A 23,198-nucleotide genomic window follows, 5' to 3' on the forward strand; every position below is an offset into this window, starting at 1 on the left:
AGGGAAGTTTTCTGTCCTGTTTAGAGCCATATGAGCAAGAAGCCTAGCTGTTCTTGCACAGGAGGAGCACTGTCTCTTGTGCAGGAAGTAAGGATGCAGTCTGATCACACATAAAGCACAGCTGGCTGAGTCCTTGGACACTGAGCCTGACTTACATTAGATGCTCCTCTGATTGTCTGAAGTAATTAGGCCTTGGTGCCATTTTTGTGCTTTAGATACAATGCTACCATTCCTTAAGTACATGTTTTGAGAATAGGGTAGTGAAGTATATTTGAGAGGCCTTAGCAGACTAAATCCACAGTGGAGTTCTGTAACCTGTGGTTAAAGCACTTACATTGCAGGTCTCATGGCTTCCTTTAATTTAGAAATTGTGGAGCTGATAATTTTCTATTTAATCTAGACAGGAATCTTTCTGTGGCCTCAGGCAAGCCTCATTTACCCTCTGCCTCAGTTTCACAACCAAGAAAATAGGGATAATAATACCAACACACTAGTTAGAGGTTTAGTTATTTAAGTCCTTTGATGTCGAAAAAGAACTATTGTTATATGTCTTATGAAACACCTAGCATGCTACAACAAAGAACAAACTATGCTGATGAAATCCCCATTGGAGAGACAGCTTATTAGAAAGATTGAGCGTATGTACTATTTTTAGATGTTCAAAAAGCTAAGTGCAAGTTGTTTTCAGTTGAGTGTTTGATGTCTTTATCAAATTGTAAATCTCTGTCATTCTTTCCTGGAACCATTCATTTTGCCCAGGGATTTGTTTTTGGCAGATTTTATCTTCTTGAAAAGAATGAGTACAATTTGGTCAGGGTAACATCTGAGAACTTGGCCCCAACTTGCCTGAAGACTTTTAAGTGGCAACTTGCCTTCTTATGACTGCTTTGGTGGGCTGAGGTTGCCTGGGAGGGCCTCAGTATATTCCTGAATATGCCTTTGCTGAACCTGCTGGTAGCATAGTGAAAAGCCCAGGAGTTATGACAGAAACAAGTTAAAAAGTTAATTGAGAGAATTTTTGAACATTTTTTCCCATTCCCCACCCCTCCTCTGGGAAATCTCAATGGAGTTTTTCTTTTGACTGTAGTGATCTAGTATATGTATTCACAAGCTTGAAATGTTTTCATCTTATCCTTGTTGGAACTCTGGTCTATAGGATAGCATTTTGCAGCTTTGTACCACATTCAGTAACTAGAAAAAACTTGCAAGTTCTGTGTGAGCTTGATTCCTTTGAGTTGCTTTCCTTCTACTGGAAAACTTTCATGGCATGAGGGCTATAGGGTAGGAGGGAACTGTGATAATTAGGATTACAGTAGAAAGCCCAGGCTGTCATCATAAGCTCTCATTACCTTGGGTGACAAGTAGCCCACATGGCTTAGGTTTTTTGAAACTCTTGGTAGAACCACCTATCCTGCTCTGAATCATAAGGTAACCATAGCCTGACCAGTAAAATGGACCCATGTGTACAAACTGTGGGAAGTCAGTAAGCATTCTGTCATCATGACCAGAGTTCATTTGAAGTAGCCTGTAGCTACCCAACCTTTTTTCATCTCTTACCTTAGGTATCATCCTCCCCAACAAGCTTTCCCTAGCTTTCTGTTTCTAAGACTGAATTAGCTGCCATTTTTCTGTAATCATAGAGAGAATTTAAACTATCTGTTATAGCATCATCTCCCTTCACTAGACTGTGGAATAAGAATGATATCTGGACCTCTCAGAGAGGCCCAGAGAAGATCTTCAGTATTTGTTAATGAATAACAGACAAAGGTAAGCTCTTCATAAACATTTGGAACAAGCTTCTTACTCCTTTAATATAGACACACATGTTTATATGAGCCTAAGTGTGAGTGGATGAGATTCAGTTGTAGACCAGAGGGATCATAACACTGGCTGCTTGGCGTTCACTTTATTTACATCTGTAAGTTCCCACCAAGCCTTAAGTTTTCTGACATTGCTAGGCCTCTATCCCAAGCAAGTTATCCCAGAGGAAGGGTTATTTTATTTTATTGGAGGGTTAGGGTGGCATAGTGAAAAGAATACAGACTTTCAAAGGAAATCCAAAAAAGAGGATATATGTATATGTATAGCTGATTCACTTTGCTATATAGCAGAAATTACACAACATTGTAAAGCTACTGCACTCCAATAAAAATTAATTTGAAAAAAGAATGAGGACTATTAACTTCAAAAGAAATTTTATGAAAACTTTACTGTAAAAAAAAAATACTTAAGAGCATATTAAATTTTCACATTGCATAATACATGTGGGCACCATGTGGAATCCAGAACCTTTGCTACCTCTCATCACCTGACTTTAGTAGTTTTCATGTTTGACTTCTTTCTGTAGTGAAACAAGGTCTAACCCAGAACACTGTAGGTACCCACATTACAGTACTTACCATACAGTACTTTAATTTTGGTTACATGACTCCCTTCCCCACTGGATTGTGAGCTCCTGGTGGGTAGGGTTGGCATCTTGCTCACCTCTCTTCTTTCAGAGAAAGGTATCTAATGAAAGTAGGAAAGCAATACACCTGGTCACATTAGGGATTCAATATGTGTATGTTTTTTGAATTAATAGGATATTTTAAAATGAGACATTAGAGGTAGTGCAATTATTGGTATTGCCAAGGAATAGAGTATGACAAAATGGTTTAGTGAAGTGGAGAAAAAAATAATCAGAAGTGAGGTCAAGGAACCCTAACAATGAGGATGTTGACATTTTACTGAGGTGATAAAAGAAGGAATGAAAGGAAGATAGTTTTAAAGTCTTTCAAAAAAAATACTTTGTATTTCTAGCTCAGAGTTTGTTCCTAAAAATATTAGTGCCCTGCCCCCCTTTTCTTATAGCCTTTTCCCTAAAGGTAATCACATCCTCTTCTTTTAGCTACTTATTTTGGTATTCACCCCTGTATCTCTAAATAACGTGCTTGAATTGTTGCTTTCGATTATAGACACTACTTATTGATACCCTATTATGAAACATGAGGATTTTGCTCCTTCTAATATAATTATGGGCTTCCCTAGTGGCTCAGCAGTAAAGAAACCGCCTGCCAACACAGGAGGCGTGGGTTCAATCCCTGGGTCAGAAAGATCCCTGCAGAAGGAAATGGCAACCCACTCCAGTATTCTTGCCTGGGAAATCCCATGGACAGAGGAACCTGGCAGGCTACAGTCCATGGGGTCACAAAAGATTCAGACTTGACTTAGAGACTAAACAACAACAGCAATGTAATTACATTGTAATTTTAGAAGATAAATATTTAGTGTTTATTTGACTGTGTAGTTTGACCATGTATACTGTTGAGCCTTGTAGTCCTCTACAGTTTTTTTCCTTTACCACACCATTTTTTTGCCTGCAGGGTAATTGTCATAGCTTGTCCTTTGCCAAGCTTCATTTTCTATGACCTTTCTTTTGCCACACCATGGGGCATGCCGGATCTTCCCTGATCAGGGATCAGACCCATTCCCCCTGTTTTGGGAGTGCAGAGCTTTAACTGCTGGACCACCAAGGAAGTCCTTCTATGCACTTACTGATTAACCCCAACCTTTTTACTAACTGTCTAATCATCTAAGATATTTAGGCTCCTTTGCTATTCTATCAATTTCATCTTCCTAAAGAAGTCTCTCCCAGAGTAGTAGTGATTGCCTTCCATGCCTGGTGCTCAGCTGTCATTCTGTCATCTCCCTTCATCATCATGTGGATTTACTTTTCCTCTTTTCTTATTTTCCTGGAATCCTTATTTTCCTTTTTCTTGGTGTACTCCCCTTGTTTTCTGAAAAACTTACTAGCGCTTCCTGACAAAATTTGTTTTGGAGCTAATTCTTTTGAGACTTTGCCTGCCTGAAAAATCTCTTTTATTCTACCTTCATACTTGATTGATAGTTTGACAAGGTATAGAATTCTCAGTTGAAGAGCTGATCCCTAAGAATTTTGAAGGCTTTGATCCATTGTCTTTACCTTCCAGTGTTGTTAAGTCCTAAAGTTTTATAATTATTGACCTTTTAAATCTGATCACCTTTTTCTCTGGAAATTTGTATCATCTTCTCTTTGTCCTGAATGTTCTGAAATTTCATGATGATGTACTTTCATGTGAATCTTTTTTATCCAGGTGAGCCCTCTTCTCAGTGAAACTGTTCAACTTGGATTTTCATGTCCTTCAGTTTAGGGGATGTTTAAAAAATCATTTTATTGATGATTCTTATCTGTTTTTTTTCCTGTTCTTTTTTTCTGGAAACCTACTATTCTGATAATGGATCTCTTAGACTGGTACTCTAATTTTCTTACCTATTCTCTTATATCTTCCATTTCTTTATCTTTTTGTTCAAGTTTTATGTGTGGATGGGGCATGTTGACTGTGAGCTTCACTGTAGGGTAATATGGTAATGTGGTTGGGCTGTTTCAGGAGAATCTCTTATATTTGTATCTTTAAGTTTTTTCCTCTTAGACTAGTCAAATTTCCCAGAGAGAACTGTTAAATTCTGCTGCCTGAAAGGTGAAGACGTGAGGGTCAGGACTGGGGTTGGGGCAGGGAGGGGAACTGGGTGTCTGAGAATCCTGTATGCATTCTTTTTTAAATCCCTCCTTTTCTCTAAGGTACATCCCCTCTCCCTACAGCCAGTTGTGATTATGCTACCCCAGTCCAGATATCCTCTATTTTATTCTCTCCAGCCATCTGCCACGGTGAGACCCATGCAGTAGTTGGGTTGCAGAACAGAAAAGAGGAATCTTTCAAAGGACCTGTTTAATTTTAATGTCTCCCTTCCTAGCTATATGCTCATATCAGTTTCTGAGCCCTTTGGGGAGTCTGGTATAAATGGAGTTGCTTCTCAGTTTTCCTACAACTGACTTGAGTCATTTTTTTCAGTGTTGTCTCCTCTCCCATTTTCCTGTTTTTGTGTTTGTGCCCATTTAAAAAATCTTATTACTACTATTTCACTGATATTTTGAGAAAGGAAGTTATAGTTGTGCCTTTTCAATCTATCATCTTTACTTTAAAACTTTCACAATATCTAAAGAAGAAGCGGTGACAGGGGAGTTGCATAGCCGCAGCATGGAGGAACACATGATTCTGTCTGTCGTCGTTTGCTTCATGTCATGACGCGGGTGATGGAGTGAGAGAAACAGCCTGGAAATGGTAATGTGTAAGTTTACCTCCTCCGCTCTGGGCCCTTTGGTTGGAGGACCGTATGAAGAACAGAGAAAACATCCTAAAAATTCCTTTGGTGCTTTTATAATTATGAGTGATAGACTCTTAGGACCTTAGAATTAGAAAAGGTTTATAAAGACATCTAATCTAATCTTTCACCCTTCACAAGAATCGTTTCATGACTATTTCCCATGGAGATTATGTTGGCTTTGTTTGAAAACCTCCAATGGGTATTTCTCATGAGGTTCTAGATATTAGAACGTTTTTGGTAATGTTGAACTCATCAGTGCTTCTCTTGTTGTGTTTTGTTTTATTTGGCCCCAACATGTGGCATGTGGGATCCCTAAGTTCTCTTCTCCTGTTTAAAGATTGCTAGGTCTCATGATTTTCACACCCATCAGCATCCCTGTAACTTCCTTTGGTGTCTCTGATTTATAAGTCTCTTTCAAAATGTTATGTTCAGAAATGTGGCCTGAACAGTGACAGTGGTATTATTTACATCCTATGATTTGGAGGTCATTATTATGAGCAGTTTATTAATTTTTTATTTAAGTATCATTAATTGACTTACAGTATTATATTAGTTTCATGTTGTATGACATAATAATTTGATATTTTTATACATTACAAAATGATCACAGATTCTTAATTTCAAAAAGCAAAGTCTTACAATCACACAGTACTTTACAGTTTTCAAGTATCTTGTAATTTAACCTATCTTCTAGTTTTTTTTATAAACTGTGATTTAGTGTTAAGTAGTAAGATGCCTGACCAAATTTAAATGTAACATAGGTATTTATAAAGAAGTAGATTCATTTAGCACCACATCTATTTTTGGGGTGTGTGTGTGTTTATTTTGGAAGGCAATATGATGGCAAAGGGGCAGATCACATAGTATTTCTGAGCCTACTTTTTGTCTATAAAATGAGTTTAAGTATGTTGATATTTTAGAATTATATGAATTTAGAATTAAATGAAATATATGTAAAAGCTTTGTAAATGGTAAAATGCTGTCCAATTTTAAGTTACTTGTTTTTGCCATCAACTTAGAGATAACATAGCCTTAGAGAACCAACTGAACTGATGATGGTAGCAGGTAGACTGTAATTAGTTTCTAAACTGGAATCTTTATGGATCAGAATTCTATAAGAATGCAATTCATCAGGCTGTTGCTAAAGAGGGAATGACTTATTCAAAGTCACATGTGTAATTAATAGGAAAAGTAAACATGTCTAATCTTAGAAGTTACTTTTTGGGGATGATAAAATTCTGATTTTAGTTTCTTTTTTTTCATTTGTTTAAACTTAATAGTTGTTTGTTTCTCATATTGTTATAAATGCCCCTCTTTCACAACCGTCTGCAGATCTTCTTACAAACTTTTAGGTTTCTAAGTAAACTGGACACTGTTTCTATGTCATATACTTCAGGGTAAAATTAATCAAGTTACGGGCAGAAAATATGTAATGTAATTGTAAGAGCATACTCTGTGGTCTTGAAATGGGGCAGTGATACATTTATCCTGTGGCATATGTGTGTCTGACACAAAGAAAAAGAATGAAGTTATTTATTATAAATTCAGAATAATAAATTATTTCAAAGTGAAAGTTTGATTTGAGAGAATAAAAAGCCTTTGTTATTTCTCTATTAATATCAGTACATTTGGAGATTAAAATTAAATTATAGATATCTAAATCCTGGAAGAGAAGTAATCAACATTTTTATGTAGAACTCATTTAACAGAAATTAACACATTCTCAGTTTTTAGCTTCGCATAGGAAAGATGAGTAGAATTCTTCTATTTGTTCTTAACTTGAAGAGGAAGACTTATTGTAGAAAGGTAAATGAGCTAAAAATATTATAACTGTAAATGTTGAACCTGCATTTTAAAATTGTAAATCTGGCATATCACCCTCTAGCCATGCTGTCCAGGACAACAGCATCTGATTTCTTTCCTTTCAGACATCTCTGCCTTTTCTTTGGAGGCAGCAGATTCATCCCCTACCTCATTGCTTCAGGAAGCTGCCAAGTTACCTCTGTGATGCCTGCCCTAACTCCAAATAGTCACAAGTTCTACAGAGGACACTCAGCTCTGTCAGAAAATATGCTATTTCTAATCATCTAAAATTGGATGTTCTAATCTTTGAGTCAGTTTAAACAAGAAGAAGGAGGTAACAAGAAGATTGCCAGTATTTACTGATGCTTTTGTTTGCTAGTAGCAGGTTGAATTCTGAGGATACAAAGATATAAGAGCTCCTTGTGAAGTTCAAAGTCTAGATGGGAAAAAAACAGCTTAGTGATTTAAGGTCAGTAATAGATCAGAAAAGACTTCATCTCTAGATGAGGCAATATATTGACTCTGTTTTCCAGTAACTATGATAAGATCTGAATCTTGATGGGGTGGAAGGAGAATTGGGAATGCATTCTTGGCAGTTTACTCTAGCAAATTAACATTAACTATGTGGGGAGGGGATTGTGGGAGAGAGGCTGGCTAATTAGGTAGGTGGAGTCATATTTTGAAGACCCTTAATGTCATGCTAAGCAATTTGAACTTAATCCTGTAGAGCGATGATTTCCAAAATGGAGTGTTCTCAGAGCCAGAGGGTGTGCAGGATGGAGTCCCAGAGGAAAATATTAAAATCTCTAATTCTTACTTTCTTGGGCTCTAAAGTCGCTGCAGGCGGTGACTGTAGCCATGAAATTAGAAGATGCTTGCTTTTTGGAAGAAAAGCGATAACAAACCTAAACAGCATATTGAAAAGCAGAGACATCACTTTGCTGACAAAGGCCTATATAGTCAAAGCCATGGTTTTTCTAATTAGTCATGTACAGATGTGAGAGTTGCACCATAAAGAGACTGAGTGCCAAAGAATGGATGCTTTTGAACAGTGGTGCTGGAGGAAACTGGAGAGTCCTTGGGACAGCAGGGATATCAAACCAGACAATCCTAAAGGAAATCAACCCTGAATATTCATTAAAGGACTGATGCTGAGCTTGAAGCTCCAATACTCTGGCCACCTGATGTGAAGGGCCAGCTCATTGGAAAAGACCCTGATGCTGGGAAAGATTGAAGGCAGGAGGAGAAGGGGACAGTAGAGGATGAGATGGTTGGATGGCATCACTGACACAATGGACATGAATTTGAGCAAACTCCTGGAGATGGTGAAGAAAAAGGAAGCCTGGCATGCTGCAGTCCATAGGGTTGCAAAGAGTTGGACATGACTTAGAGACTGAACAACAACAACTAGTTCTTTCAATTTTATTTCTTCTTTTAAAAGTATCTGTATTTTTAGTATTTTTATATGTTATAGAAAGAGTATATTCTATCATTTGTAGTGATTTGTGTGTTTTTAAATAAATTTAAGTGAGAATAAATGGATAAGTATTTATCTTTTTGTTTGGAGAACACTACTTTAGGGCAACAATACACAGAAGAACTGTACAAAAAAGATCTTCATGACCCAGATAATCACAATGATGTGATCACTCACCTAGAGCCAGACATCCTGGAATGTGAAGTCAAGTGGGCCTTAGGAAGCATCACTACAAACAAAACTCGTGGAGGTGATGGAATTACAGTTGAGCTATTTCAAATCCTAAAAGATGATGTTGTGAAAGTGCTGCACTCAATATGCCAGCAAATTTGGAAAACTCAGCAGTGGCCACGGGACTGGAAAAGGTCAATTTTCATTCCAATCCCAAAGAAAGGCAATGCCAAAGAATGCTCAAACTACCATACAATTGCACTCATTTCACACGCTAGCAAAGTAGTGCTCAAAATTCTCCAAGCCAGGCTTCAACAGTACGTGAACTGTGAACTTCCAGATGTTCAAGCTGGTTTTAGAAAAGGCAGAGGAACCAGAGATCAAATTGCCAACATCCACTGGATCATCGAAAAAGCAAGAGAGTTCCAGAAAAACATCTATTTCTGCTTTATTGACTATGCCAAGGCCTTTGACTGTGTGGATCACAATAAACTGTGGGAAATTGTGAAAGAGATGGGAATACCAGACCACTTGACCTGCTTCTTGAGAAATCTGTATGCAGGTCAGGAAGCAACAATTAGAACTGTACATGGAATAACAGACTGGTTCTAAATAGGGAAAGGAGTACGTCAAGGCTGTATATTGTCACCCTGCTTATTTAACTTATATGCAGAGTACATCATGAGAAACGCAGGGCTGGATGAAGCACAAGCTGGAATCAAGATTGCTGGGAGAAATATTAATAACCTCAGATATGCAGATAACACCACCCTGTGGCAGAAAGTGAAGAAGAACTAAAGAGCCTTTTGATGAAAGTGAAAGAGGAGAGTGAAAAAGTTGGCTTAAAGCTCAACATTCAGAAAGCTAAGATCATGACATCCAATCCCATCACTTCATGGGAAATAGATGGAAACACTGGCTGACTTTATTTTTGGGGGTTCCAGAAGCACTGCAGATGGTGACTACAGCCATTAATTTAAGCCTTACTCTTTGGAAAGAAAGTTGTGACCAACCTAGACAGCATATTAAAAAGCAGAGACATTACTTTGCCAACAAAGGTCCGTCTAGTCAAGGCTATGGTTTTTCCAGTAGTCATGTATAGATGTGAGAGTTAGACTATAAAGAAAGCTGAGCACAGAAGAATTGATGCTTTTGAACTGTGGTGTTGGAGAACACTCTTGAGAGTCCCTTAGACTGCAAGGAGATCCAGCCAGTTCATCCTAAAGGAGATCAGTCCTGGGTGTTCATTGGAAGGACTGATGTAGAAGCTGAAACTCCAATACTTTGGCCACCAGATGCAAAGAGCTGACTCATTTGAAAAGAACCTGATGCTGGGAAGGACTAAGGGCAGGAGGAGAAGGGGACGACAGAGGATCAGATGGTTAGATGGCATCACCAACTCAATGGACACAAGTTTGGGTAGACTCCAGGAGTTGATGATGGACAGGGAGGCCTGGCGTGCCTGCAGTCCATGGGGTCGCAAAGAGTTGGACACGACTGAGTGACTAAACTGAAAACTGAAACTGAAGCAGTGGAAGTTGAAGTATGGATTAGAATATGGGAAAATTGCAGTGAGAGAGACCAATTAAGATACTGGAAAAATATTTTGAGGCCTGAACTAAGACAATGGAAATAAAAGACGAGGACTTGGGACCAGTGAAATATGGGGATGGGGAAGGGGATCTTGGCCAGAGAGAGAGGACTTCAATCCTAGGCTATGGCCAGCTTTCTGACTTTAGATCCTGGATGGTGGTGACACTGATTTAGTTAAGGAACAGAGGAAGGATATTTAGTTCAAAGCCTAAGGATTGTCACATTTCTTATTTACATACTAAGTTGGTCATTCCTTCTTGCACCTGCTCATCCAACCATAGTAAAAAATAAAATGGCAGCTGGCCCTTTGGGGACTGAAGACTGTGAATCTTTTCCAGGCATTTTCAACCAAAATTGAGCATAGTGAGGTCTCCACTGCAGTTAGCCATGGGTAATTATTAAAGATTGAAGGCAGGAGGAGAAGGGGACGACAGAAGATGAGATGGTTGGATCGCACCACTGGACTCGATGGACATGAGTTTGAGTAAGCTCCAGAAGTTGATAATGGACAGGGAAGCCTGGCATGCTGCAGTCTATGGGGTTGAAAAGAGTCGGACATAACTGAGCGACTGAATTGAACTGAACTGAGTTATTAAAGCACCAAACTACTCTTGGAGATTGGATTGAGATTGGACCACATAGGAAAATGTAAATTGTGACAATTCACAGTCGCACTAAATAGCTGAATTTATTAGTTCCTTATTGGCAGGGGTGGGTATTGGGTGGTGATTTGGATCATAGCCATTGTTTGTGGAAGTGCTAAGTGGGTAAAAGCATGGTAGTTACCTTACCCTGACAGTTTTTTTCCAGGGGAGTAACTGTGTTTTTCTTTCTCCTTGCTGTAGGAAATTGTTTGCCAGATTATGTTACTTATAACAATCTGTCATGGAACAGCTGCCAGGAAAAGAAAAGAGGCTATTCCCAGTAGCTCTTCCCACCTCCTACCCTACCATTACCACCACACACGCATACATCCGGTTTTGTTTTTTTCTTCTAGTTTTACTCAGTGGTTTTGGCTTGATTGAAAATGTTCTCATAATGACAGATTTCTGGACTTTGCCGTGGCTTGGTAATTGGGTTTTCTAAGCTCTATTTGTTTGCTTTAGCCAAGACTAATTGGCAGCAGTTCAAGTTTTGAATTCTGGAGTATCTTGAATACTAAAGTGCTATCTTCTAGCTTCCCTTGAAGACCTTGTATGTTTCCTCTTGGTCAAAAATGCACGTATTTACTGTCCTTTAGAGCTATGCCTTTCACCCTTAACGTTGCTCTCATTCCTTTACAGGAGCAGGCTTGGGTAAAGCTTACTGAGGACTGTTAGGATAGTGAATAGGGAGGTCTGTGGAGATGCCAGTTGGTCTCTGCAGAAGATGAGGCATACTCTGATGTTAGAAAAGAACTGGTCAACCAGAACACAAGGCAGCTGAGGGTTGATGTCTCCCAGGAACTTTCAAGTTAATTGCATTTCACATATACAGTTGCTTCACAGTCCAAACAGTCTATGTTTATTCATGGTTTGTGGTCACACGTGATCAGAAATACTTCTGGCTCTTTTAAGAGTTTTTCCACTTTCTCTCTGTGGGCTCCAGTTAGTAGAAGAACATTTGCATTTCTCGACTGGCCTTTACATTTTTAGGATAAAAATTAAAACAATAGTCATTTTTTTCTTACAATTATAACTTTTATTAAACAAAAATAAACAGTATTAAAAAGATATAAGGATGATTTCATTTTACTTTTAAACTTTAGTTTCTTCTTCCAGGATTTCTAGCCTTGGAAACAAAGTACGTTGATCAGTCAGCAAAGACTTTCTTTGGAAATGCAGTTGCAAAGAGGACAGGAATGTGTTTGGTCTCAGTGAGAATGGTGCATTCTTTGGGAACAGAAGCAAGAAGAGGGCCTGATGGAATAGCACCTCCATCTGTATCCCAGGCTCTGCCCTTTCAGACTGATTCCTTTCTTTTCACACTGAGAACAGATGGCAACCAGACACTAGGAGGAGGGCTCTGTTTCTTGTGCTCCTTGGGGATTTCACATTCAGCTCAGCAAAAAGTCATCTAAAAGCAGAGAGAAAAACGAGGCTGCAGACTGTTCACAATTATGCAGGACTTGTTTGGCATTCATTATGCTGACAGATTTATTTTCTGCAGATATTGAATGATAACAGCATTTATTTTTCCAAGATAGCATTGTCACCACTTCAGAAGCATCTGCATTGGGGTCGTTTTCTTCACTTTGGAGTACAGTTAATAATTTATTGTGGAACAGTCAGCTTGCAGAAATCAGTCATCTTATTACAGAAACTTAGAAAAATAGAAAGGTTTTTTTTCCTCAACAAACTGTCATTTTCACTATAATGAAATGGGGTAACTTCTGTGCGGCTCTAGTGACATGTCTTTAGTAATGGCCCGTGCTTCCTGCCTTTCTAAGTGCTGTTAACAAGAAGTGGGATTCTGCAGTCTATTTCTTCCTTAGCTTGCATGTATGTGGGCTGATTTGTTAATGTTTGATGATTCCTGGATGGTGAGTTGCAGGCTTAGGAATTTTTTTTCCTAAAAAGAAGATGTTTATAGGAACTTTTTTTTTAAGCTCAGTTAAGATCCAGAAAGAACTAAGAGAGCCTTAATAAGTAGAAGAGTAGAAAAAAAAAAATCCAAATTTGAACTTCTTAAACCTGAGGCCTTCAAAAGGAATTGTTTGGGTTATAAATAATGAGTTTTATGTAGAAAAAGAAATGATGGTCCTAGTACAGATTCTGTATTTGGAATAAGAAATTACAGGCAGTAAGATAAGGCATTCTGATGAAAGTTGAGTCTAACTTTCTTAGCAAGTGTGATTCTTTTTCCTAGAATGTAAGTTGAAATTGTCTATTTTCCCCCAAAGCAAGAATCTTGATTTTAAATAAAAATCTTAGAAAAATTGGAGCCACTTAAAAAATTTCTCTAGATATTCACTTTATTCTTCAACCTAAATAATGTAGTCCAGTGTTTTTCAGACTTTTTAAAATAGCAGAACTTGTATTGTTATGAGGATTAAATGAGTGCTTTTATATATACCCAACGTTGTAGTATAATGGTTTATTAGCTTGACTGTTTTCCCAAAGAGGGGCACATTATAATACATTCATCCTGTTATTTATTTCCTAGTTTTATAGCAAAGTGACTGCTTTAAAATAAAGCATTTCACAATCTTATTGGATCATCAGACCGTGTGAAAGCACCTTTTAAACTGTAAAGAGACATATAAATTTTAAGATCATTAACTCCATAGTCACAGAAATAGACAATGTGATGGTTTTCATACTCTCTTCCTTAGAGCCCAGGATTCCAGAGGTGCCTCAGGGACAGCAGCAGTAAGGCACAACCAAAGGGGAGGTAGGATTTCCAGACCCTCCCCCAACACAGTTCAACTAGAACAACCCTATTTATTTTACCTATTCCACCTCTGTGATAAAGTTTTGAGGACAAGTGTCCGGTTTGTGTGTGCTTCTGAGACATTGTGAGTTTATCCTGTGATGATTTGTGTGATCCTTTGTCCCTTGTGATACTGACTTTTCCTCTTCTCCTTTGACAGACAGATGTACTGGTCCTGAGCTGTGATCTGATAACAGATGTTGCCTTACATGAGGTTGTGGACCTGTTCAGAGCTCATGATGCATCGCTTGCCATGTTAATGAGAAAAGGTCAAGAAAGCTTAGAACCAGTTCCAGGTCAAAAGGGGAAAAAAAAAGCAGGTAAGGAGGGTGGAGTTTGATTTATTTGTTTGTCAAATTCTTATAATTATCATTCATGCATTCACTTAAAAAGAAATATTTATTGAGAACTGACTATCCTGCAGGCACTGTCCTAGGGGTGGATGACATAAAGTCAAATAAGACACAGTCCCTGATTTAAAGAAGCTTATAACTATTGATTGGATTCTGTATTATCCAAGAGGCTTTTGTCTACAGAGAGGAGCACTCAGAACTGTTTGCATTGTGTAACTGAATATATATATACCTAAGAAACAAAAAAATCTAATTTAAAATCACTTTTAAAAAAATAATTAAAATCTGATGACAAGTTAGATATCTTTAAGCAATTAAGATTACTATTGCTAATTTAGAGTGGTTGATTCTTTTGACTGCTCCAATGACCCTGAAAGTTGCTCAGTCATGTCTGACTCTTTGCAACCCCATGGACTATACAGTTCATGGAATTCTCCAGGCCAGAATACTGGAGTGGGTAGCCTTTCCCTTCTCAAGGGGATCTTGCAACCCAGGGATTGAACCATCTCCCACATTGCAGACAGATTCTTTACCCAGCTGAGCCACCACGAACCCTAAGTAGCCAGTAAACAAAACAGTCATTAACCATGTTTTGTCTTTGGATTACAACATATCTTGATATTTCCCCAGATTCCAGTAGTGGGTTATTTTTTTAATTTTCAGAGAGTTATAGTAATCTTACCAGATCCAAAAGAAAAGGAATAATACTCTACTTCTGCCAGGATTATAGAATTTGGGTTTTTGGCTTATTGTTGATTTTTAGTTAGGCATAGTTCATGACTGCTTTTCCCAGAGTATTTCAGCTGAGTCATTGATTCTATGACTGGGCTACTTTTAATAACTGAACTTATGACCAGAAAACTTTGTTAGATCATACTTTTTATACAGGTTTTAGTTTTTCCTATAATGTGTTTTTTCCCCTGGAATGGTGTGTCCTTTAGATTTTTCTTAGCCAGCATTCCTGTCATTACATATTGACATGGTCTGTTACAATTATTAGAAGCTATGTATGGTTTATTAGTATCTGATTATTATTAATAGAGCCACCTAGAATGTTCATTCCTAGGATTTTAGTAATGTAGTTTATACTTTTAGCTCTCTTTTTCAGAACATTTGGTTAATTTATAATTCTGAACTATAGCATTGAAACTTCTTTCTAGGTGCTTTTTGTATTAAAGCAATCACTGATACAGATTAATCATTGAATCCTCTTTCTACCTTGTTATTATGTATACTTCCCACATGGATCAGTCCTTTGATTCTTGATATAATTTCTACTTTTGTGAGCTCTGGTTTGCTTACTCACAATTCCTTGTATTCATCCTTTTCTACCTACTAGATAGAAGCAAGTGTATTGTCAGACTTTATAAACATATGTATATTTTACAAATAGTTTTTTTTTTTATATAATCCTCTACTTATAACAATGTAAAAAAATCAAATACCTTACTATAGTTACTCTTCTTGGTATTATAACTTTTTTGTACATTGTATATTAGCTTTTGTATCTTAATTATCATTATAGATGAGTAGCTTTTCATAATTTTATTTTAAATTAACTATTATCTGTCCATTTTAAAATTGATGCTTAAATGGTAACAACATGGTTATTGGAAGTTTCTTTAAGGTGGCTGTTCTGTTTTTGAAAAAGTGTGATGTTCACTGGTAAATTGCTGTATGGTTAGATTCTGAATATGGAGGGCAGGGAATCTGGAAATGGTACTGGAGAGAATACCGGGATTAGACTAACGAGTTTGAACTTTATCATGGAAACAGTTGGGATATATTTGAGGAATTTTAAATAAGAGAATGTCATAATCAGATTTGTATTTTAGATTTTTTCATTCTTTACATAAAATTTTGAACTCCTCAATATCTATATTTTGTTGTATTTGAGGACCAAGTTTTAAGTTCTTACCATGGAATGCTATGCATTTCAATGATAAGCATTTTTTTTTAAGAATCATAAATTTCTCAGATTGTATGTTTGGTCTGTCTCTTGACTGCTCTTACGTGGCAGAACAGCCAGTGGTCCTCTCTTTCTCAGATATTGTTTAATAGTCTGGATCCGTTAGGTCCAAGTTTCCCCAAGAGTGTTCTTACTGGCTTATTGGAGAATGGCTAATGGCTAGATGTTTCAGGAGCCATCTTTCTTCCTGTTGCCACTTCCTTCTCAGATTTTTAGGAACTAAAGATACTGAGGAGGGCAGGATCAAATTAATTTATGTTTGGATTTTTGGAGCTTTTTTCCCCCCTGCTGCAAGCCTTTACATGTGATGTTCTCTGCCAGAAATGCTCTTCCCTTACCCAAAACACATGCACTCTAAATCCAACGTAACTTTCAAATTATCTGCTGAGAGAGGCCTTCCTTGACCCTCTAATTCAACCCCTATTTGCCTATATGTGGCAGCCCTATTCTTGTACTTACTCTCTCCTCTATTGAACTATAAGCTCTATGAGAATAGGAGTCATGTCTGTTCTGTTTAGTTTATCCCCACATTTGGCTCAGTTATGGCCCATGGTGACCAGTCAGTAGATATTACTGGATGGTTGAGGGGCCTGCCTATAAAGGTATCTCTTATTGCCCTCAAGGTAAGAGAAAGTATATTCAAGCCCTAGATGTTTAAGTCCTAAAAATTTGAGTCTAAGGTGTAGTTGGATTCATAAATGGGTATTATAAGAGTCTGAGTTTCAGCAGTATACATTATACTGACACTACATTGCCTTTTTTTTTTTTTTTTTTTTTTTAAACTTAATCTTAGTTCCCTGACCAGGGATCAAACCTCAGCCCCTGCAGGGGAAGCGTATAGTCCTAAATACTTGATCACCAGGGAATTCCCATTGCCTATTAATTTGTGTTTAGAAATGTTTCCAAGATTTTTAAATTAAACAGCTACTGCTGTAGCATGGTTATTAAAGGCACAGATTCTGGAATTCAGACTGAGTGGGCTTCAATGCTCAAAAACTGTGCAGTCTTGGACAAATTATGTAACTAACCTGAACTTCATTTTCTTTAGCTGTAAAATGAGACTGAATCCTTTGAGGATTTTTGTGTGAGAATTAAATGAGATGTCTGTATATCAGGCAGTCTACTTCTTGAAACAGCATAGTTGGCCCTTTGTATCCAGGTTTCACAATATGAATTCAACCAACCAATTGTATAAAGATTTCCACTTACCATCCCTTGCTTGTTAGAAAATCCAAGGTTTCCTTCTCTCTCAATTTCAGTGAGAACATACTGTATTTATTTTGCTTCATCACAGATAATGTGTTTACTAAGAGGCTTTTTTTCCTGGGCATTCCTCTGTACAACTTGGATTGTACAGATGGTTTTATGGTTTTATGATACAAATTATTGACTGTTATCTCTACAGTTCCCATGTCTCTTGGAATGTTTGAAATGGAAAATGTTCTAGGAAATTGCTGTTTAACTTACTCAGTTGACTGTAGTATTTCTCAAACTCTTCCCTAGTTCTCAGAGTAATGGATAGCTTTGGTCCAGACTGTGTTAAGTCGCTTCAGTTGTGTTCAGCTGTTTGCAACCCCATAGATTGTAGCCTGCCAGGATCCTCTGTCCAAGGGATTTTCCAGGCAGAAATACTGAAATGGGTTGCCATGCCTTTCTCCAGGGGATCTATCTGACCCAGGGATTGAATCCATGTCTCTTATGTCTCCTGCATTGGCAGGCAGGTTCTTTGCCTGAGTCCAAACTAGATCAATATATATCAAGGTGCTTCAGAATCTCACAAACGAAAGCTGTCACTTGGTTGTCATCTCTCAGTCAGCATAGCTCCCTCTATATTAACACATGTTCGCAGGCAGTTCTGAGCCTATATTTCTTTTGCTTCAGCTTCCTTTATTTCTCTCAAAGCTCTTCTTCAACAAGCAAACTTCTGCTCCTGTTTAGGCTTCTGATTTATCTTTTTTCTCTTCTCAATCTCATTCTTTCTGCCCCAACCTGTTTTTTCCCCTAATTATGTCCAATAGAAGTGATTGAAACCCCTGCATACTCAAAACTGAAATTCTTGTGATTGAGGAATCAGTATACAGAAATAGGTTCAAATATAGTAGAAATTGTATGTCATGGTGTTACAGGTACAATAACAGGAACATGTACAAAATACAGGGAGCAATTTAATGTTTCAGTTACAGGGAAATGTGTTTCAAGGCATAATATTTGAAAAGAAGGAGGCGAATGATTTACTTAGGTACAGACAGGGGTAGCTGGTATGAAATCAGATCCCTGACTAACAAACACATTAAATTTTGATATAGTCATTGAATTTAGGACATGTTGTGTATAAAATCTATGCTAAGCCCTGTGTGAGAAACATAAATAATCAAGATTTGCTCACAAGATAAAATTAATGGGGCTAGGTAGTTTTGTTACTTACCAACTTGTATAATCCATCTATGGCCTAGTAACACTTTGGATAGTTGTCCAAAAATCACGTCAGTGGTAAGTGACAGAATCAGAACTTGAATTCATGGCTTCTAACTCCACGGCCTGGACTTTCTAGTTCATTTCTTTTTTTTTCCCCCTTAATTTAATTTTAATTTTTTATCAGTGTTCTATATGCCCATAATTTTAAAAGTACTATAATCATTCATGGTACATTGTAATAAGTAGCAACCCCCATCCTGTCTATCCTCACCCTACTCGGAGGCAGCCACTTAACATTTTTAGCCAATTTTTTCCCACATTTAATCCCACATCTCAAATGACATGCTTTTGTTTGCTGTGTCTTGATATTTTTAGTTTTAGGAATTATCTACTTAACTTTCTACTGTGAAACTTAAAGATTTAATTCTATTTTACCACACCCTCTCCCCCCCAACACAATGCATGCAAATTTCCAGTCTCCCCAGCTTCCTAACGTAGTGACTTATATTGTAGTGTTGATTAACTGAGTATATGTTTACATTATTATGAACTTATAAATGATATTCACAGCAAAACCTTGTAGTATGTTGTTATTTTTCTCTTTATTTTCCTAAAAATTGTCTTGTTTTTTCACTTGCCTAATTTTCTATGTATTTATTACCAATTCAACCTTAATCCCAGTTGTGTGAATTTCCTCTAATTACTTTCCAAGAGTCTAAGTATTCCCAGAATTTCAAATTCTTGAAGATCTCTCTCCTAGATTCTGGATTAGTTGCTCTGCTATAGAACTATCTTTTTAGGTTCACTCTTCATTCTCATATCTTGAGCCTCATATTTTCCTCTTTCTTAGCTTATGTACCTTTGTGTGTGTGTGTATAAAAATATAACCTCTGGTAGACTCCTAAGATGGGGTTTGTGAAAAATAAATTTTGTGAGCTTTTGCATGTCTTTATTCTGCTCTCATACTTATTGGATATTTTGGCTGGATATAAAATTCTCTTGGAAATCCTGACCCCTCAAAATTTTGAAGGTATTATTTCACTATATTCTAGCTTTTCTGTGAAGTCCAATGGCATAGTGATTCTTGAGTCTTTGTATGAAACTTTTTTTTCCCTTTCTAGAAACTTATAGAATCTTATTATTTCCAAACTTCTAAAATTTCACATTGATATGCCTTAGTGTTTTATTGTCATCTCTTGTGTTGGATGACATTTCTTGTGTTGGATCATCTCTTGGGCCTTTCAATCTGAAAATTCAAGTCCTCAGTTCTGAAATTTTTTTTCTCAAATTAATCTCCTTTTTTTAAAAAAATTAAGTGCAGTTTTATTCATACATGTTTAATGTTCTCTTAGACTCCAGTTCTCTGTTTTGTTTGCCTGTTTTTTTTTTTCATTAAAGTATATTATAGTTTGTTTACAATATTATCTAAGTTTCAGTGATTCAGTTTCTAAAGATTATATTCCATTTATAGTTATTATAAAATACTGACTACATTCCCTGTGCTGTACAATCTATTTTTTTTTAGCTTATTTATTTTATACATGGTTGTTTGTACCTGTTAATATCCTACCTCTGTTATGCCTCCATCTTCCTTCTCCCCACTGGTAACCACTAGTGTTGTCTATATCTGTGAGTCTGTTTCTTTTTATTTTTTAAATTTCACATATAAGTGATAATATACAGTGTGTGTCTTTCTCATATGACTTATTTCATTAAGTAAGTGTAATACCCTCCAGGTCCCTACATATTGTTACAAATGGCAAATTTTCATTCTTTTTTATGTCTTGCTGAAGAACTCCATACTGCAAGTTCTGAACCATGTTAACTTAGATTTTCTATTAAGGATTTCTAAGTTTTATGCTTGACACATAATTCCTTGATCCAGACAGATTTGTCTTTTGTATATGGTGTGAGGTTGGCTTTTTTTTTTCCCATGTAGATGTCCCTTCTTCCTTGCTCCATTTGTTAAATGGACCTTTTCTCCAAGGAGAAAAGGTGAGAATCTTTTAGCAAAGCCTAAGTTATGAATTTATGTAACCTAATCACAAATATAATATCTCATTACTTTTGCACCTTGCTGGATAGAAGCAAGTAGCTAGGCCAGTCCATACTCAATGGGAGAGGATACAGAAGGGTGTGAATGCTAGGAACCTCTTATAATTCTTTGAGCCTGCCTACCAAAGCTGAACCCACTAATATGTCTAGGGCTTTAGCTGGGACAGCCAAGGTTCTTTCTTTTAAGGAAAAAAAATTATTTATTTATTTATCTAGTTGTGTCAAGTCTTAGTTGTGGCATGTGAACTCATAGTTGCAGCATATGGGATTTAACTTCCTGACCAGGGATTGAACCCAGGCCCCCTGCATTGGGAGTGTGAAGTCTTAGCCACTGGACCACCAGGGCAGTCCCTTTCTTTTTTCATTTAGTCTCTTACATAGGAGCCTAGCCCAGGCTTGCTCACATGGCAGCAGCAGCAGGTTCTAAGAAAATAACAGAAGCTACACAATCTCTTGAGGCCAAAAATCAGAACTTACATTGTGTCACTTCCTCCAAACTCTTGTTAGTCAAAGTTAGTCACTAGACCAACCTAGATATAAAGGATGGGGAACTAACCTTACTTTTTTTTGGTTTTCCTTCTGGTCAGCACTCTTTTTTTCTCACACTTTTTTGTTGTGGTAAAAAACATGTAACATGAAATTTAGTTTAGTGGCATTAAATATGTTTATAATGTGGAGCACCATCACCTCTACCCTTCTCCATAATTCTTTTCATCTTATAAAACTGAAACTTCATAGCCATTAAATATGGCTATGAGAGAAGTAGCCCCATTTTCTCCCTCCTCCTAGCCGCTGGCAAATGCCATCTGCTTTCTGTCTGTATGATTTTGGCTACCTTAATTTAAGTACCATATATAAGTAGATTTATATAGTATTTGTCTTTTTGTCACTGTCTTTTTTCACTTAGTACAATATCCTCAAAGTGTATTTATGTGATAGCATATTTTAGGATATCCTTCCTTTTTAAGTTGAATAATATTCTCTTATGTGTATATACCACATTTTGCTTATCTGTTTAGTTCATAGATGGACATTTGGGTTGCTTCTACATTTTAACTATTTTGAGTAATGCTGCTATGAACATGGGTATACAAATATCTCTTCAAGACCTTGCTTTCATTCCTTCGGGTATATACCCAGAAGTAGAACTGCTGGATCATATTGTAATTCTATTTTTAATTTTTTAAGGAGCAACCATGCTGTTTTCCACAGTGGCTACCATTTTACATTCTAGGCTCTATTTCTTGATGGGAAGAGCTACAACAAATCTGTAACCCTTTTAAATCTATGATATACACTATTAGTTTTTATTTGCTAATATTTTATTCAGGATTCTTATATAATGAGTGAATTTGCCTGTAATCTTCCTTTCTCATATCTTTGGTTTTGGCATCAGAATCATACTGACCTCATAAAATAAGATGAAATTCCCCACCCCAAACGTAAGGCCTGTCACAGGGCTGGTGCACAAATATATTTCTTAGTTGAATGATTGAATGGATAAGTAAATGACTAAAGAGGAAACAGAGAAGAATAAAACAACTGGAAAAGTATATGGATAGTTGGTTATGACAGAATTTTTTAAGATGGGAATTCATAGTTTTAACTGCCTTTTTAACCTTATTTGTGTAAACTTTCTCTTAGGATGGACAATCTAATGTTTTTGCTCTCCTTCCCAAGTGGAATTCACTTTGTTAATGCAGGATAGAAAGAAACCTGTCCAAGTTTCTATAATTTGTATCATATTCTGAGGTCCTAGTTACTATGGTAGCTACAAAGAAGCCAATACAAGGAGGGGGGCTTGAGAGTGAGGGAAATGTGACTGAAGTGCAACATAGCTGAAAAATTGATTTGTTGGAAATTATTGCTCCCAGGACATTGAGTAATTCAAGGTTTCCGTGGGCCAGAGGAGTTGGATAGGGTAAGCACTCCAAATATATCCAAAAATAACATCTCTGTGTTATTTCTTTTTAAAATGTTGGCTCGTAATCAGACCTTTGCAGACTTTGTTATATTCTCAAGTTTCCATGTAATGGATGAATTGATATATGTCACAGTTGCTTTGTGGCATTTGAAATTCTTTGTAAAATATAGCTTCAGTTGAAATTCTGTAAATTTTATATTGGCATTCTTTTTTTTTTTATTTTAAAAGTTTATTTATTTATTTTACTTGGAGGCTAATTACTTTACCCTATTGTGGTGTTTTTTGCCATACATTGACATGAATCAGCCACAGGTGTACATGTCCACCCATCCCCAAGCCCACCCCTCCACCTCCCTCCCCATCCCATCTCTCTGGGCCGTCCCAGTGCACCAGCTTTGAGTATCCTGTTTCATGCATTGAACTTGGACTGGTCATCTATTTCACATATGGAAATATACATGTTTCAATGCTATTCTCTCAAATCATCCCAACCTCGCCTTTTCCCACAGAGTCCAAAAGTCTGTTCTTTATATTTGTGTCTCTTTTGCTGTCTTGCATATAGGGTCATCATTACCATCTTTCTAAATTCCATATATATGTGTTAATATACTGTATTGGTGTTTTTCTTTCTACTTACTTCACTCTGTATAATAGGCTCCAGTTTCATCTACCTCATTAGAACTGACTCAAATATGTTCTTTTTAATAGCTGAGTAATATTCCATTGTGTATATGTACCACAGCTTTCTTATCCATTCATCTGCCAGTGGACATCTAGGTTGCATGTAGGATGTCCTAGCTATCATAAACAGTGCTGTGATGAATATGGGGTACACATGTCTCTTTC

General features: G+C 37.0%; 1 protein-coding gene across 2 annotated transcripts in view; it reads left to right on the forward strand.

The window, feature by feature from the left end:
- Positions 1–23,198, forward strand: part of EIF2B3 (eukaryotic translation initiation factor 2B subunit gamma) — a 107,121-nt gene that overhangs the window by 22,673 nt on the left and 61,250 nt on the right. For both annotated transcript variants that reach the window (XM_061122071.1, XM_061122073.1), the window contains exon 4: positions 13,797–13,956. In XM_061122071.1, the coding sequence (XP_060978054.1) occupies positions 13,797–13,956 (160 nt within the window). The remainder of the gene's footprint in view (positions 1–13,796; positions 13,957–23,198) is intronic.

This window comes from Dama dama, chromosome 20 (assembly GCF_033118175.1).
Source record: "Dama dama isolate Ldn47 chromosome 20, ASM3311817v1, whole genome shotgun sequence".
NCBI classification, from domain to species: Eukaryota; Metazoa; Chordata; class Mammalia; order Artiodactyla; family Cervidae; genus Dama; species Dama dama.